This window comes from Schistocerca americana, chromosome 2 (genome assembly GCF_021461395.2).
Source record: "Schistocerca americana isolate TAMUIC-IGC-003095 chromosome 2, iqSchAmer2.1, whole genome shotgun sequence".
In the NCBI taxonomy this organism is placed as follows: Eukaryota; Metazoa; Arthropoda; class Insecta; order Orthoptera; family Acrididae; genus Schistocerca; species Schistocerca americana.
In genome coordinates this window covers 185743287-185762876 of record NC_060120.1, presented here as the reverse complement: position 1 = coordinate 185762876, position 19590 = coordinate 185743287, and the positions used below count along the sequence as shown (strand labels likewise).

At 41.5% G+C, this 19590-nt stretch overlaps 1 protein-coding gene across 1 annotated transcript in view; it reads left to right on the top strand.

Moving 5' to 3' along the window:
• LOC124593864 (carboxypeptidase B-like) overlaps window positions 1–19590 on the top strand; it is a 212825-nt gene that overhangs the window by 126579 nt on the left and 66656 nt on the right. The window contains exon 4 of the mRNA XM_047132212.1: window positions 1664–1763. Within this exon, the coding sequence (XP_046988168.1) occupies window positions 1664–1763 (100 nt within the window). The remainder of the gene's footprint in view (window positions 1–1663; window positions 1764–19590) is intronic.

Genomic DNA, 19590 nt, shown 5'->3' with positions numbered 1-19590 from the left:
ATTTTAGGTAGGTTTTTACTCCAGAACTACTTGGCGTTTCATTAGATTGGTTAGTTACCCAACAGTACAACTTCTGGGTATTCTGGTTCATTCCGAACTGCAGTAATTTTATCACTGCAGTTGTCTTTCCATCATCTCCAGTACACATGTTAAATATTATGTACAATTATATCCTTTTATGTTACAATGAATCTGAACCTCGCTTCGGCATATGCTCTGTTGCCTTGCAGGCACAGGGCCCGCCATGGGCCCTGATAACGTGTTCCATGCGTAACGGTGTTGACACACAATAGGCGTAAATGTCGTCTTGTGGTATAGCCAACCATGCTGCATTCACCTAGTTCCAAAGTTCATCTGTGGTGGGTGCCTTTGAACCACAGCGCTGCACCCGTCGTTTCAACGTATCCCACACATTTTCGATTGGCGACAAGTCTGGTAATCCGCCAGGGCAGGACAAAAGGCTGACATCCTGTGACGCCAAGAAAACGCACACTTGTTCGTGCACCAACACATGATAGTGCATTGTCTTGCTGAAAAATGAAGTCTGGGGCATTCCGCAGAATGGCCGTGGTTGCGGGTCGCAGGATGTCATTTACGTAGGTCACTCTAGTCACAGTGCCCTGGATACGCACCAACTGTGATTTGTGGTTGTACCCAACAGCATCCCACGCCTTAAGGCTTTAAGTTGGCGCTGTATGTCTTGTACGAATGCAATCACTGTGATGCCTCTACCTCTGTCTGCGACGAACCAAAATGCGGCCTTCACTTTCAAACAAACAGAACCTCGATTCGTCCGAAAACACTGTCTGATGCCGTTCCTGTCCTCAGCGACGTCTTTCATTACACCATTTCTGCACATTCTTCAAACGTAGGAGGAGAAGTGGACGACGAGCACGTTACGCACGCGGAAATAAACAGCGACAGACAAAGTTACCCCTGATAGTGTACGATTTGTACCAATGTTCCACTGTTGCGCCAGAGCCGAGGAGGACGCAGATCTGTCCTGCAATGCCATTCGGATGAGATGTGGATCTTCTTAAGGGGTGATTGTGTGGTGCGACCTGATCCGCCTCGTTGTATTATACGGCCTTCCGTGAATCATTCTGCACACACCGGTTGCTCTGCCGAAACAGTTAGTCCCACACGAGTAGCAGTTTCCCAGATGGATGCATCACATTTTCTCATGCCAATAATGCTCCGTCTTTCAAACTCACTGATTTGCGGTACCGTTCGCTAATACGTCTCCGAGTGTCCTGCGCGTCTGCTCAAGCCACACTGATCCATTACCTTCGATTTATAGCGCAACGAGAGCCGCAGACACATTTCACGGTGTTGGCCTGCGATCTCGGTGTTGACCTTGAAACCGCTGGCCGATATGTTTCAAATGCTTGCCTTTTTTGCAGAAAATACTAATGTACATACCCAGTGGACATGTACGTCCTATCTCTGGTCGTTCAACGTGTTTGTTTTCTGAACGTGAGAATAAATTGCGTTTCTTGGCATGAGCCCAGGGAATCTTACTTCACGGATGGGCCTCGTTTTTGGTCGCAGTTAGGTTGCCTATTGAAATGCACATAGTAAGACAGTACTGGTACATCCGTTCTCCTTGCTTCTTCCGGTTGTCGTCAGCAGCAATTCTCCAGAGCTTCCTTGTCTGTTCCAGGTCGGCGGACTTCGCAGTCTCCCCGGACATCCTTGAGGATGTCAAGGACTTCCTGGAGGAGCACGCTATCCCTCACACTGTCATGATTCCCGACCTGCAGGTGAGCCAAACACTGTATAATTTACTGATTGTACTGTCGCAAAATCGGCGTCTGATTGTTCTGACGGTACAGTTTAATTGTTGGACTCGCCTGTGCGAATATTAAATGACGGCGTTGCCTTGTCCCAGAAAGTTTCTGATAGTTGATAGTACTTCATACTATTACTTAAGAATGGCGCTTTTATTGAGGACAGTTTGTACGGATGCTATATGTATTTAATTCACGATTCAAGTCTATTTATTTTCTTCAAGAAACCGTTCTTAGATAGAACACCTTTCTCATGGCTTCCCCTTCTTATTCATAGATATTTCTCCGTAAACAGCGAGCGGAGCAATACCAGAGATATGATGCAACCTACCGATTGGGAGAAGACGATGTAAAAAGGGCGTTTGCTATGTAATGCAACACACTTTATCTGTGCTATTTTCCGTTGAAAAACTGAGGAATTTTTTGTAGCACATCGTGGAATATTCCCGCTTCAGTCCCTATAGTTCAGATACGTGGCAGCCCATACGTAGCCTTCAAAATGGCGTCTGTAATGGAAGTGCGTTCCAAACGGGGAGCTGTCACTTGAAACGTTCCCTTTGAAAATTAATTACTAGTGACAGTGCTGGAACAACTCTTACGTTATTTGATATAGTGACAGCTGAGTAAAACTGAACGTACTCAGACAGTTCTCTCTTTACTTATTCTGATCATCACTAAACTGACACACAATATTTTTTAGCACAATGCAATCTGACTCAATAATCGCTACAAAAGAATGGCCCTGACTAACAATAACTTATACCTTTCATGAATCACCTACCTAACAAAAATCTTCGTTACTCGAACTACTGCAATACATCCAGTGCCAATTCTGCCAGCTAAATTAAAGAGTCTAACTACTGAAGGCACTAACTACTGATAGGCATAGTTAGCAAATGAAAGATTTTGATAGAGAACAAACACTGTATTTACCTTAATAGTGTTCAAAAGTCATCATATATATATCTGTCAATTCATGACATCCATCTTTACAAATTTCCTTTTTCTGGCGGACACACGTCGGGATCGTCCGCTTACAGCAACCTCTCAAAACTTTGGCATCTCCCTCTCCCCATCCACCACTGTGGCGGCTCACCTCCAACTGCCCAACACTACACAAGCGTATATTCCAACAGTGAGTCCAATCAGCCACAGACTGCACACAGCGCAGTCAGCGATTTTCATACAGAGCACTACGTGGCGTTAGCAACATAAAAACCTAAACAGCCTACTTACACATTGAGTATCGTTTGGTGGAAAACCAGAGCATCGCAGGTATTCATAGGCGCTTGTAGAGCGTCTACAGCGACCCAGCAGTGAACAAAAGCACTGTGAGTCGTTGGGCGTGGCGTCTGTCATCATCGCAACGAGGTCGCGCAAACCTGACCGATCCCCCTTGTGCCTGCCGGCCGTGCACAGCAGTGACTCCTGAAATGGAAAGTGCGGACACTCTCATTCGAGGTGATCGACGGGTCACAATCAAACACATTCATCACAACGCAAGGCGTCTGCGCACCCGAGAGGACTTCGCAAAACTTCCAGTAAGCTGGCGTAAGGCTGCCGCATTGAACGGAGATTATACTGGAAAAGAGGGTTTTGGTAGCAAAAGAGCGGAGAAATAATACGGTTTATTGGAATCCCGAATGAAACCAACCTGCACCCGGAAAAAAAGAAAATGTGTGGTGTTACTTATTGAACGCCGCTTGTACAACGTGTCACTATTCTAAAAGGTGTCGTTGGATGTTACTCCACTCGTTTGAAGTGAGATGACGAGATGGTGCTCATTGTAGACAAAATGAAAAGTTCACTGTCCCGGCGGAGGTTCGAGTCCTCCCTCGGGCATGGGTGTGTGTGTTTGTCCTTAGGATAATTTAGGTTAAGTAGTGTGAAAGCTTAGGGTCTGGTGACCTTCGCAGTTAAGTCCCATAAGATTTCGCACACATTTGAACATTTTTTTGAAAAGTTCACTGTATTTTCTGCAGGTGGTGTCCACAGCTGGTAAATATATGAAGAAAATGGTTTTTACTAACACAAAGGACCGCTAATAAAAAATTTATTTCCTACTGATTTTCGTCACTGTGCATCACTAGCCAAACTGTTTATCACCGAAGCGAATGCATGGTATACATTTCACTATCTATCAGTGCAGTGAAAATGCTTACAAAATTATAATGACGTAAATTTAGCATACTGACATGAAACTGTTTTAGGTGTCATTCCTGCAGGGCCATCAGTAACGAAAATGAAATCATAAAAAGTCATTCTGCGTCGCCGAAACTAAAATATATAGTACCAAGTAATTAAACCGTCATTATCCAAACATATGAATGAAACAGTTGAATATAACACACTTGCACAGAACAACGTGTCACCGAGAGTGAAATACTTTAACACAGTCCAATAAGGGAGAGTTTTGTACCTTGACGATAGAGTATCTAGGAACGCACGATATTTCCTCGACTGTGTTTCAATCTAATGACCAATTTCAGAATCACATGAAGGGTTGCTCACTAGGAACCGAGCAGTTTCCGATTTCTCCACTGTCTCTGTTGTTGTGAGACATAAAGTTGTGTTTTGTGCAACATTGGTAAGTATACAGAGTTCTACATATTTATGATCTGTATAATTTACTAAAGCTATTTGGAAGGTCCTGTAGGTCCTTTCGTTATAACATTTTATGGTGAGTAAAATTCGATACTATTTTCATAAATACTTATATAGCTTGTGGATGGTTAAGCAATAAATTGTAAGTCGTGTGCACCATCTTGTACCTTGAAACAGAAGGTTTTCTACCACCTGGAACATGTGACATTTGCAAATTAACTTAGTTTCTTTTAGCTGCTGTTTCAAAATATGTTTGACTTGTAATTCCTTTTTGGTAACATTTGTACTCAATTTGATTTCACTTACTGAATAACGGTGTGTAGTAGAGCAATAAAGTAACAGACAGACTATTAAACATAGTTCTTAAACATCTAAATAATAAAATCGTTTTAAAAAACCACCATAGGCTGTCAGTTTTATTATTCAAGATGACTTTATTGCACCATGTATGCAAATCACATTATTGGCGAGTTTCGGCCTTTGTCCATTTGAAAATGTCTGTGAATAGAATACCAAAAGGACAGTAAACAGATATTTTAGTGAACATAGCTATGCTAGCACATTACAACTGTTGTTAAATTACTTACATATCATTGGTAATGTCTACATCACATATAAAACCGGTTTCGTGCAAACATCGTTGTGGCAAGATTTTTTTAGAACTATCTCATGCGTTCCTTTTCCCTAAAATAGAATATTGGAATTAACTGTTTACGTCATTAGTAAAAATACAAAAACCACCGCTACAGAGAGACACAAAGTTGCTCCGCAACCACTGCCAGATTTCATGACGGCAAAAACAGTCACTGTTGTCAATTAATTCACATAGAACTTAAAATATGACTAAAATTGTCTTAAAATCTATTCTGCAATTTTGTCTGCACGTTTAATATAATAAATCCCATTCCAGAAAAAGCAGCTGAAGATATTGTTAAGGATGCCTTTCAAAGAATTGTTAAGTGGTTATCAGAAAATGGACTCTCCATTAATTTTGAAAAAACTCACTATATCCAGTTCTGTACACCGAATAGCGTCATACCGACAATTAATGTAGCATATGAGCAGGGCTCAGTTAACAGGATAGATTTCTCCATATTTTTGGGTGTATTAATGTTAGCACTATTCATGTGTGTATACAGATCTTGAATTCTGCCTTTTTCCACATCATATCGATAAAATAATTGTGAAAATGATCTACGGAACTTGACATAACTAAACTAAACTAACTGGCTGCTTTATAAGATGTTCGTATATCTGTATCTCTCCCAAGACGTCCATGGTTTTTCCTTACCTGCTCTGTGCAAAATTATTAATGGTTTTTATAAAAAAGCATTTTTATTTGCCAATCAGCTGTATAAATTATATTTATTCTGCCGGTTTCGGTTCTTTCGACCATCATCATCTGAAAGAACTGAACAAACATAAGAAATCAAATGTAATATACACAGACAAGAAAAATTAGTGTTGACCTCTGAAACCAACATAATACTTACATGAAACTTCCTGGCAGATTAAAACTGTGTGCCCGACCGAGACTCGAACTCGGGACCTTTGCCTTTCGCGGGCAAGTGCTCTTCCATCTGAGCTACCGAAGCACGACTCACGCTCGGTACTCACAGCTTTACTTCTGCCAGTATCTCGTCTCCTACCTTCCAAACTTTACAGAAGCTCTCCTGCGAACCTGCAGAACTAGCACTATAATACTTACATAATTATATTGTTGGTTTAAAATTGCATATTTTTCACAGAAGGCACTTTTGTACACCAAATGGAGCAATGGGAAAACGGAAAATGAAACATAACTACTGTAGATTTTGACAAATTCTTAATAAGTTTCGACAAGTTACACATGCACTCTTGACAGTTAACAGGCGACTGACATCTCAGGCCTATGTACCTTCAGGTGTCCAACTTGTCTAATACCATAGAGTAAAAACATACTTGGTACAATAAAAGCATTGCTGAAATCGGAGGGGAGACTAGTTCACAAGATTATTTACAATGTTGGCATTATGTGGTGCTGTGAACAAACAACACGCTATGTGTATAGGATAAGGAACACGAAGAACGAACGTCAACTTATAGGACATGCACATGTGAAAATAATGTCATGCAAGAGCCGGCCACGGTGGCCGAGCGGTTCTAGGCGCTTCAGTCCTGAACCGCTTGACCGCTGCGGTCGCAGGTTCGAATCCTGCCTCGGGCATGGATGTATGTGATGTCCTTAGGTTAGTTAGGTTTAAGTAGTTCTAAGTTCTAGGGGACTGATAACCTCAGATGTTAAGTCCCATAGTGCTCAGAGCCATTTGAACCACTTGTCATGCAAGAACCATATACTGGTATAACACAATAACGGCGTTGATAAACTACACTTCTAGAAAATAATTCAGCTTATCATTCAATGAGGAAGTGTCAAGGTTACAATTTTCGTTGCAAAAACAAGCGTCAATTTTATCACCAATAAAATGACAAGTCAACAACTGTAATAGTTAATGACAGTCAATTTTGGTATTGTAAATAGTATGATGTTATTGTAGATAGTATGTACTCTGTTATATTAGACTCCTTGGGCGTCTGAAGGCACAGAGGTCTGAGATGTCAGTTGCATGCGAACTGTCAAAAGTGCGTGTGTAACTTGTCGAAGCTTTTTAAGAGTTTGTCAAAAGCTTGTTGCCTTGCATTTTAAGTATGCACATTATTACATTTCGTATATGAAAGAGTGTTCTAAGAGAAATGCGCACATTTAAACCAAAAGATACTACACTTTCGTAAGTACTGCGTATGATGTTGGTTTGAGAGGTGCGGCTGTAAGTTTTCTTTTTTGTCTGTGTATATTACATATGCTTTCTTCTGTTTGTTCAGTTTTTCCTTTTGAGGACGATCGAAACAATCGAAATCGGTCGAATAAATATAATTTATGCAGCTGAATGGCAAATAAAAATGCTTTTTATAAATAGCTCACAGTTGTAGCCAGTTATCCACATAAATTCTTTATTAATGTTTCGTTTATGTCTAACGTGGGTTGTTGTGTTTACAAAGAGGATGTTGACACATAAATCAAGAAATTAATAGTTCCGAAGATTTTCTTGATTGGAACACTTTTAAATTCGAACGGAAAGCGCGTTCCTAGGTACCTCATCGTGTTGTGCCTTGGAACTTTTTTTTCATGTTCTGTAAAAAATCCTAAGTTTCCCTTGTAAATTCAGGAAAAAACTATAGAACAGAGAAACTTAGACCTGTCGTGTAAGAATGGAATAACAAAATATATTACACTTATGTTACAGGGCTAGAGGCGAGTCTTGAGAAGTGCTCCAAGGTCTTCTCTGTGTTAGTAAACTGCTTTTTCCTATGCTCGCTGCTGTTAGATGAAGTGCCCTACGCATACTGACGACCTGGGAAGCTGATTTCAGTACACTTGCTCAATGTAAAGGAGGCACAGTGCGATATGGAGAGAGTCTAGTAATAGCAATGTTTATGATTATATATTATTTATTATTATATATTGTTTATGATTATATATTATACGTGCAGCCACAACGGAGGGGTATCTGTTGAGAGGCCAGACAAACGTGTGGTTCCTGAAGAGGGGCAGCAGCCTTTTCAGTAGTTGCAGGGGCATCAGTCTGGATGATTGACTGATCTGGCATTGTAACCCTAACCAAAACGGCCTTGCTGTGCTGATACTGCGAACGGCTGAAAGCAAGGGGAAACGACAGCCGTAATTTTTCCCGAGGGCACGCAGCTTTGCTGTATGGTTAAATGATGATGGCATCCACTTGGGTAAAATATTCCGGAGGTAAAACAGTCCCCTATTCGGAACAATGGGCGGGGACAACTCAAGAGGACGTCGTTATCAGGAGAAAGAAAACTGGCATTCTACGGATCGGAGTGTGGAATGTCAGCTCCCTTAATCGGGCAGGTAGGTTAGAAAATTTAAAAAGGGAAATGGATAGGTTGAAGTTAGATATAGTGGAAATTAGTGAAGTTCGGTGGCAGGTGAATACAGGGTTATAAATACAAAATCAAATAGGGGTAATGCAGGAGAAGGTTTAATAATGAATAATAAAAAAATAGGAGTGCGGGTAAGCTACTACCAACAGCATAGTGAACGCATTATTGTGGCCAAGATAGACACGAAGCCCATGCCTACTACAGTAGTACAAGTTTATATGCCAACTAGCTCTGCAGATGACGAAGAAATTGAAGACGTGTATGATGAGATAAAAGAAATTATTCAGGTAGTGAAGGGAGACGAAAATTTAATAGTCATGGGTGACTGGAATTCGACAGTAGGAAAAGGGAGAGAAGGAAACATAGTAGGTGAATGTGGATTGGGGCTAAGCAATGAAAGAGGAAGCCAACTGACAGAATTTTGCACAGAGCATAACTTAATCATAACTAACACTTGGTTCAAGAATCATAAAAGAAGGTTGTATACATGGAAGAATCCTGGAGATACTAAAAGGTATCAGATAGATTATATAATGGTAAGACAGAGATTTAGGAACCAGGTTTTAAATTGTAGGACATTTTCAGGGGCAGATGTGGACTCTGACCACAATCTATTGGTTATGAACCGTAGATTAAAACTGAAGAAATTTAAAAAAGGTGGGAATTTACGGAGATGGGACCTGGATAAACTGACTAAACCAGAGGTTGTACAGAGTTTCAGGGACAGCATAAGGGAACAATTGACAGGAATGGGGGAAAGAAATACAGTAGAAGACGAATGGGTAACTTTGAGGGATGAAGTAGTGAAGGCAGCAGAGGATCAAGTAGGTAAAAAGACGAGGGCTAGTAGAAATCCTTGGGTAACAGAAGAAATATTGAATTTAATTGATGAAAGGAGAAAATATAAAAATGCAGTAAATGAAGCAGCCAAAAAGGAATACAAACGTCTCCAAAATGAGATCGACAGGAAGTGCAAAATGGCTAAGCAGGCATGGTTAGAGGACAAATGTAAGGATGTAGAGGCTTATCTCACTAGGGGTAAGATAGATACAGCCTACAGGAAAATTAAAGAGACCTTTGGAGAAAAGAGAGCCACTTGTATGAATATCAAGAGCTCAGATGGAATCCCAGTTCTAAGCAAAGAGGGGAAAGCAGAGAGGTGGAAGGAGTATATAGAGGGTCTATACAAGGGCGATGTACTTGAGGACAATATTATGGAAATGGAAGAGGATGTAGATGAAGATGAAATGGGAGATACGATACTGCGTGAAGAGTTTGACAGAGCACTGAAAGACCTGAGTCGAAACAAGGCCCCGGGAGTAGACAACATTCCATTAGAACTACTGACGGCCTTGGGAGAGCCAGTCCTGACAAAACTCTACCATCTGGTGAGCAAGATGTACGAGACAGGCGAAATACCCTCAGACTTCCAGAAGAATATAATAATTCCAATCCCAAAGAAGGCACGTGTTGACAGATGTGAAAATTACCGAACTATCAGTTTAATAGGCCACAGCTGCAAAATACTAACGCGAATTATTTACAGACGAATGAAAAAACTGGTAGAAGCCGACCTCGGGGAAGATCAGTTTGGACTCCGTAGAAATGTTGGAACACGTGAGGCAATACTGACCTTACGACTTACCTTAGAAGAAAGATTAAGGAAAGGCAAACCTACGTTTCTAGCATTTGTAGACTTAGAGAAAGCTTTTGACAATGTTGACTGGAATATCCTCTTTCATATTGTAAAGGTGGCAGGGGTAAAATACAGGGAGCGAAAGGCTATTTACAATTTGTACAGAAACCAGATGGCAGTTATAAGAGTCGAGGGGCATGAAAGGGAAGCAGTGATTAGGAAGGGAGTGAGACAGGGTTGTTGCCTCTCCCCGATGTTATTCAATCTGTATATTGAGCAAGCAGTAAAAGAAACAAAAGGAAAATTTTTAGTAGGTATTAAAATCCAGGGAGAAGAAATAAAATCTTTGAGGTTCGCCGATGACATTGTAATTCTGTCAGAGACAGCAAAGGACTTGGAAGAGTAGTTGAACGGAATCGACAGTGTCTTGAAGGGAGGATATAAGATGAACATCAACAAAAGTAAAACGAGGATAATGGAATGTAGTCGAATTAAATCGGGTGATGCTGAGTGATTAGATTAGGAAATGAGTCACTTAAAGTAGTAAAGGAGTTTTGCTATTTGGGGAGCAAAATAACTGATGATGGTCGAAGTAGAGAGGATATAAAATGTAGACTGGCAAGGCAAGGAAAGCGTTTCTGAGGAAGAGAAATATGTTAACATCGAGTATAGATTTAAGTGTCAGGAAGTCGTTTCTGAAAGTATTTGTATGGAGTGTAGCCATGTATCTAAGTGAAACATGGACAATAAATAGTTTGGACAAGAAGAGAATAGAAGATTTCGAAATGTGGTGCTACAGAAGAATGCTGAAGATTAGATGGGTAGATCGCGTAACTAATGAGGAGGTATTGAACAGGATTGGGGAGAAGAGGAGTTTGTGGCACAACTTGACTAGAAGAAGGGATCGGTTGATAAGACATGTCCTGAGGCATCAAGGGATCACAAATTTAGCATTGGAGGGCAGCGTGGAGGGTAAAAATCGTAGAGGGAGACCAAGAGACGAATACACTAAGCAGATTCAGAAGGATGTAGGTTGCAGTAGGTAGTGGGAGATGAAGGAGCTTGCACAGGATAGATTAGAATGAAGAGCTGCATCAAACCAGTCTCAGGACTGTTGACCACAACAACAACAACATGATTTTCTTCATATATACATGCTGCACAACTGAACACAAACTATGAGCTATTTGTGGCAGTCGGTTCCATTACTTTGTACCATTTTTTTGTTGCCAGTGACGCGGAAAGACGTTTTATAATTTTATTTTTGTTATTGTCACAAGAGCGGGAGAGACGCCTTACAGACTGATATAACAATTTAATGTCGGTATGTTAGATTTAGGTTCTGATAATTTCGTGAGCACGTTCGCTACTTATTGTTAATTCATAGTCAGATGATCAAAGAAACCTCATGTGTTCTTTCAATTTCTGTACAGGTTGCCTGATGACGATCAGTTCGGTCGAAACTGATAACGAATGAGTACTTGAATTTCCGCCCTTGACTTTAAATGAAGGTTATTTCTTTAAAATCTCACTGTTTCGTGGAAACTTAAAGTAATATAGTCTTGGAGTTTCCCGTGCTTTTCTAAAAGACACAAAACAAGTAATGCCGCATTGATACTTACGGACTCAATTTCTGTTACGTTCTACCTATTTTAGGTTTTCGTACCTCAATCGGTAAAAACAGAACCCACATGGAATCACTTTGTCGTGCGTCCATCTGTCTGTCTGTCTGTCCGACTGTTCAGAACCCTCTACCTCAGAAACTGGGACAAGTATCAAGTTGAAATTTATGTCACATATCAAGGTTCCTTGACGCTATAATAAACGTTAGCTTCTAAGTCAATGCAGCCAAAACATGTGGTCATTTATGTTACATAATTTGATGCATACTCAATTATCAAACTCAGAGGTTACTGCCCAGTTACCTAGAATGATGAAATTTGCCAAGAAACAAGGTTTCACATTACAAGCAAAGAAAAAGAACCGAAAATTGTTAATACCACACGAAAAAAAATTGTCGTTTGTTATTCGACTACCTTCACCTGTTAAGACGCCTGTTTCTGGGGAATGGATACACGTATCTCGTCACATATTGAGATCTGTAGTCCTTTGGTGCTGAAAAATATGAAGCCGCTAAGTCAGAACAATCAAAAGATGCGGTTATTTATGCCACATATTTTGATACTTGCAAACTCATTCCTGATAACCTGTAGGGTACTTCACCTTGATGGAGAATCATGAAATATGGCAGCAAGAGAGGTTTCACAGTACAAGTAGCGAAAAAAAAATCAGGAAATTGTTCATTCATGATTGTACCAAACGTAAAAATTATTTCTTTTGCCTGTTGTAATTCGACTTCAGACTTGAAACTGAAACACTCTCGAAGGTCTTGGAATCCTTGTGACCGATATTTTGACAGTATCAATGTCGACAACAGGCAAAAACTGTGGAGATTCTCGTTTCTCGGAATGAATGAACTGTCTGTATACATAATTACAATTATACGGACCTCTCAGTGCGCGAATCCTACTCGCATCCGGCCCTTTTTTTTCAGTAAGCACAGGCGCTTCCGACGATGACGATACTTGGTATCGAAAAAATTTGTGAGAGACTGCACTAGCAGCAGTAGTTCGAGACCCCGCCAGACCCACTTCGCTGAGTACGCAGCCTAATTAGGACTTGCTCTTATTTGAGTTCTGTCGACGAGTAGCCTGCTGAGGAAGTAAGTGGCCACATTTTCTGTAACGGGATAACGGCCACGGCCTCATTAAGGTATTTTTGCGGACAGCTCAAGTCCTGGTTGTGACACCGACGTTTGTAGGTTATGCAGTACGACGGCTAGTCAGAAAGTAATTCTTCATCCTGTTTTTCTTCTCTCCTTTGTTAAGCTGGTACGTAATGTGGTAATATTGAATTTGGTGCACTTCCGCAAACCTTCTTCTACGAGGTCCACTCCTGTAATAGCGTCGTACGTCAACAGCTGACTGCCCTGTAGAAGTATAGAAAATGGGGAACATTGACGAACTTGGCTGTGTGTTCCGCTCCCGGGAGTACTTATGCATACACACAAATACTCACTAAACACAGGAGTGGGAACTCGATATTTAACGACCGCGTGCGTAAGCTCAGTGTGCTCGGTTTTCTCGCGGCCATTGCCCTTCTCTCCTTGCACTGCCTGCTTCGATGTGTCCTTAAATAATTATTATCTAACAGAGTGCAGAGCCATTCACAAAAACAATGCCAACTTAGTCTTGGAGAATTAGTGTACCCTATTAATACACGTACAGAGGGCTGGGCTGCACTGCTCACAATTACATCTACATCTACATTTATACTCCGATAGCCACCCAACGGTGTGTGGCGGAGGGCACTTTGCGTGCCACTGTCATTATCTCCCTTTCCTGTTCCACTCGCGTATGGTTCGCGGGAAGAACGACGGCCGGAATAGTTCCATTTCAACCGCGTGATCCGTTGTGACGTACTAAACTTATCGCTCAAGTAATATTACCCAATTCAAATACGTGCAACACAGGAAGCGAATGCAATTCACTGTTCAAAAGGTGCATTATAACCACAGTTCTTCCAGTCAGTACTAAACAGTTCCCTCGTTCATTACAAGAGCGTGAGCATGAACGAATCATCTACATCTACATGGATACCCTGCAAATCACATTTAAGTGCCTGGCAGAGGATTCATCGAACCACCTTCATAGTTCTCTATTATTCCAATATCGTATAGCGCGCGGAAAGAATGAACACCTATATCTTTCCGTACGAGCTCTGATTTCCCTTATTTTATCGAGGTGATCGTTCCTCCCTATGGAGGTCGGTGTCAACAAAATATTTTCGCATTCGGAGGAGAAATTTCGAGAGAAGATTCCGCCGCAACGAAAAACGCCTTTGTTCTAATGATGTCCACCCCAAATCCTGCATCATTTCTGCGACACTCTCTCCGGTATTTCGCGATAATACAAAACGTGCTGCCTTCCTTTGAACTTTTTCGATGTACTCCGACAGTCCTATCTGGTAAGGATCCCACATGCCGCAGCAGTATTCTAAAAGAGGACGGACAAGCGTAGTGTATGCAGTCTCCTTAGTAGGTCTGGTACATTTTCTAAGTGTCCTGCCAGTGAAACGCAGTCTTTGGTTAGCCTTCCCCACAAAATTTTCTGTGTGTTCCTTCCAATGTAAGTTGTTCGTAATTGTAATAGCTAGGCATTTAGCTGAATTTACGGCTTTTAGATTAGACTGATTTATCGCATAACCGAAGTTTAACGAGTTCCTTTTAGCACTCATGTAGATGACCTCACACTTTTTGTTATTTAGGTTCAACTGCCACTATTCGCACCATTCAGATATCTTTTCTAAATCGTTTTGCAGTTTGCTTTGATCTAAAAAAATGGTTCAAATGGCTCTGAGCACTATGGGACTCAACATCTTAGGTCATAAGTCCCCTAGAACTTAGAACTACTTAAACCTAACTAACCTAAGGACAACACACACACCCATGCCCGAGGCAGGATTCGAACCTGCGACCGTAGCAGTCCCGCGGTTCCGGACTGCAGCGCCAGAACCGCTAGACCACCGCGGCCGGCTTGCTTTGATCTTCTGACGACCTTATAAGTCGATAAACGACAGCGTCATCTGCAAACAACCGAAGACGGCTGCTCAGATTGTCTCCCAAATCGTTTATGTAGATAAGGAACAGCAAAGGGCCTATAACACTACCTAGGGGAACAGCAGAAATCACTTCTGTTTAATCGATGACTTTCCGTCAATTACTACGAACTGTGACCTCTCTGACAGTAAATCACAAATTCAGTCACTGAGACGATATTCCATAAACACGCAATTTCACTACGAGCCACTTGTGTGGTACCGAGTCAAAAGCCTTCCGGCATGACGTGCATGTTTCAGAAAGTCGTTGTGCGATATCCGAAAAGAGGATGTACCTACGCTCGTGATATTCAGAGAGCCCAACCATACATGTTTGTTTCGGTTGGAACTTGTAATTAGAGTCAGGCCTGTAGCAACCACGACGCGGAGAGTTATAGATCTTCCTACACGACACACAAGATCGAAAATCGTCACCTTTCACAATAAACATTAATACTGAGCCCTGAACATTCATATGAAATGTACAACTTGCGTGGCAAACATCACATCACAACTTCAGAAATGCGTGCTGTAGTCACGGCCTCAACACTGCACGATGCCCACGCCTTCGTTAACTAAATTACGACTCCACTGTTGTGCTCTAGCCTCGCCAGGAAGGTGACCATCGACACGTCAGAGATACAACGTACGCTTCCAAGAGTTCTGTGATTGACTTTCTTACTGCAGAAAGTGAAACACTCAATCGCATTCATTGAACTCCGAAGAAGGTCTATGGAGATACGCCGGCCAACGACAATTCAATTGTGCCGCCAGTTATCCATTGGTAAAGGCAATGTGACGGCCACTATTAAAAAGACTTGTGGGCGCTGGCTACGGAAAATATTGACCGACCAGAATAAAGAAGCAAGCAAAACAACTGCATCCAGTCCGTTACACCGTCAGGGTTCTATCTTTTCATCCCACTCAAAGAAGCTCATCGGGGGCCTCATTTTGAAGACGTGGAGACCTTAAAAAAGTACATCAGTGGCTGAGAAGCAGAACCATCATCTTTACCACAGAGGTATGGTGCTCTTGTTTCAACGTAGAAAAAAACTTGTGGTCAATGGAGATGATTACACTGAAAAGTGAGAATTCAATGGTGAACGTTGTAGCTGTCATCCTATGAACGTGGAATTTACTTTTCTTGTAATATAAAAATAAAAACAGGAGACGTTACTTTTTGACTGATCCTCGTATCTCGTCTCATAAAAGACTCCCCTGTTTGTAACTTCCAAACAATGCCACTCCACCTCCGCGATGTAAAATCGCTCAAAAACATCAGACTTTTTAATGCGTATATCGCCGTCTGTACTTTCTATTACCCTGCCCAGAAGACAGCATGTTTAAAATCTTTGATATAAAGAGTTACAGTGATTTCTGGCAAGAAGTACTTGAATTCCAAGTTAAGACCTCTCAAAAAGTATTCCGAAGAAACGCCAGTGGTGAAAAAGAAGTGAGATTAGCGGTTTCCCGCAATCGGAAACGCCAAGATATTCATCCAGGAAACTTTCAGGTTCTCAAAACTTTAACAATATATAGGTAATTTAATTTTTTCTATATTTTGCAGCTCTGAACGTGACTGTATTCAGAACATACGAAATTTGAATAAAAACCGAACGACACATTTTGGGGCCTATGGGTCCATCTTAAGGTACAAATCGTTTAATACATAATTTACGTTGCTCTTGAGTGAGGTGAAATGCATTTTCCTGTTACGAGAAAATTAAATGTTACGTTTCGTATTTCATGAATCGATTGCGGAAATACGTGACAAACAGCGGAAAAAACAGCGAAAAACTTACCGAACAAACAAACAAAGAACATTTTTAACCTTTTGAGGTCATCATAAGTTGGTTTATTCATAAGTACGAGTGACTGGGGTCGCATATTTGTTTACAACACATATTAAAAGCAGTTCACAGTTGTAGTTTAACCTGATGTGATCAAAGATGAAGTTTATCAGATAGTGTCAGAGATCTGAGTTGTAAGAGCTATGCAAGGAATATATTTAAAATAAGTCTTTAAATTAACTAAAGTAACTATGGCTAGCAAAATCTGTTTGTTCGTTTAACATTTTATAATTTTACAGACTTATTTTAAATTTGTTCCTTGCAGCTATCAACTTCTTAAAACTCGAACTTCTAACACTATGTGATAAACTTCATCTTTGATCACATCAGATTAAATTACATCTGTGAAGTGTTTGAAAGAGCTGTAAGGAAATGACGCCTTGGCTGACGTGAGGTGCGACAGGTATATGAATAAACGAACGTAAACTGACATCAAAAGATTAAAAATGTTCTTCCTTGTTTGTTTTATAAGGTTTTCACTGTTTCTTCCACTGTTTCTCACATATTTCCGCACTCGATTCACACGATACGAATCCTAACATCTAAATTTCCCATAATAGGAAAATGGCTATCTCCTCACTCAAAGGCTATGTGTATTAAGCACTAGACTATTTACACCTGAAAATCGACCAACATGATCCGAAATGCATTGTGTAATTTAATAAAACACAAAAAAATTATGACTGACGACGTTTTTACTCCAACTTTCTATGTGCAGGTAGTACCGTACTGACAACATAGCAGCCTAGTGCAAAGACTAACCAATTACCTCCTAATGTCAAGATATGTAAGACTGAGCACATCACGGATCGCACAAATGCAATAAAATTTGACTACATAATTCATGTCTCATTAATAGTCATCCTAATATCTGCAAGGGAGAAACTGCTAAAACAGAATAAAATTTGTTTTAAAATACCCATACGTGTATTGAACACGATGCTCTTTTCATAAATACGAGATCGATTGCCACCACAGTCTACTCCAAATGGACTGCTTCAGTTGAAACCATAACCCAAAAATTTACATAATAAATCTTGGTTCCGATGATAACTGACATTTTTGGTCGTTGTATAAAATACTGCACACATCAAGAAAAGTTTTGCGTCACCTCGGTTCCGAGGTGAGATAATTGGAATAGAGATCAACATAAACATCATTCCCGACCTTTTTATTGCTCATGAAAACCACACATTGCATGTTGTGCCACCATACAGCGAGACCTTCAGAGGTGGTGGTCCAGATTGCTGTACACACACGTACCTCTAATACCCAGCAACATGTCCTCTTGCAGTGATGCATGCCTGTATTCGTCGTGGCATACTATCCACAAGTTCATCGAGGCACTGTTGGTCCAGATTGTCCCACTCCTCAACGGCGATTCGGCATATATCCCTCAGAGTAGTTGGTGGGTCACATCATCCATAAACAGACCTTTTCAATTTATCCCAGGAATGTTCGATAGGATTCATGTCTGGAAAACATGCTGGCCACTCTAGTCGAGCGATGTCGTTGTCCTGAAGGAAGTCATTTACAAGATGTGCAAGAGGCGCGAATTGTCGTCCATAAAGACGAATGCCTCGCCAATATGCTGCCGATATGGTTGCACTATTGGTCTGAGGATGGCATTCACTTATCGTACAGCCGTCACAGCGCCTTCCATGGCAACCAGCGGCGTACGTCGGCCCCACATAATGCCACCCCAAAACAGCAGGGAACCTCCATCTTGCTGCAATCGCTGGACAGTGTGTCTAAGGCGTTCAGTCTGATCAGGTTGCCTTCAAACACGTCTCCGACGATTGTCTGGTTGAAGGCATATGCGATTCTCATCGGTGAAGAGAACGTGATGCCAATCCTGAGCGGTCCATTCGGCATTTTGTTGGCCCCATCTGTACTGCGCTGCATGGTGTCGTGGTTGCTAAGATGGACCTTGCCGTGGACGTCGAGAGTGAAGTGGCGCATCATGCAGCCTATTGCGTCCAGTTTGAGTCCCAACACCACGTTATGTGGCTGCACGAAAAGCATTATTCAACATGGTGGCGTTGCTGTCAGGGGATCGTCCGAGCCATAATCCGTTGGTAGCGGTCATCCACTGCAGTAGTAACCCTCTGGCGGCCTGAGCAAGAGATGTCATCGACAGTTCCTGTCTCTCTGTATCTCCATGTCCGAACAATATCGCTTTGGTTCACTCCGCGACGCCTGGACACTTCCCTCGTTGAGACCCCTTCCTTGGCACAAAGTAACAATGCGAACACTATCGACTCGCGGTATTGACCAACTAGCCAGGTGTAATGACTGGAACTGATCGGTTGTCGGACCCCTCAGTATAATAGGCGCTGCTCATGGATGGGTGTTTACATCTTGGGTCCGGTTTAGTGACATCTTTGTACAGTCAAGAGACTGTGTCTGTGATACAACATCCACAGTCAACGTCTATCTTCAGGTGTTCTGGGAACCGGAGTGAAGCAAACCTTTATTTGATGTGTGTATATCTGTGTATATTCTACATTAATATTCCAGAAGCCACCTGACGGTGTTTGGCAGAGGGTACTTCTAGCACCACTAACTGATTTCTTTCACCAACGGCGCGTGGGAAGAATTATGGTCGGTAAGGCTCTGTATTAATTCTAATTTTCCCGAATTTTCTCATAGTGTTCATTTCGCGAGATGTGGGTGAGTGGAAGTCATATGTTGTCCTACTCTTCCCGGGAAGTACTCTCAGATTTACAATAGTAAACCTCTCGTTGATGCACAACGCCACTCTAGTAGCGTCTGCCACAGGCGTTTTTAAGCAACTTCGTAACGCTCTCTCGCTAGCTAAACGATCCCGTGACGAAATGCGGCGCTCTTCGTTGGATCTTCTCCATCTTTTCTATCAGTCCTACACGATAAGGGTCCCATATAATGAACAGTACTAAAAAAATACGTCGAACAAGAACCTTGTAAGCCACTTCTTTAGTGGATAAGTTATCTTTCCTTAAGCCTCTTCCTATGAAGCTCAGTCTGGTATATGCTTTTCTTCCTATTTTTTTTTTTTTTTTGTATAATTCCCCTTAAGAACACTCTGGATAGTTACTCCTAGATATTTTACGGTAGCTGCTGT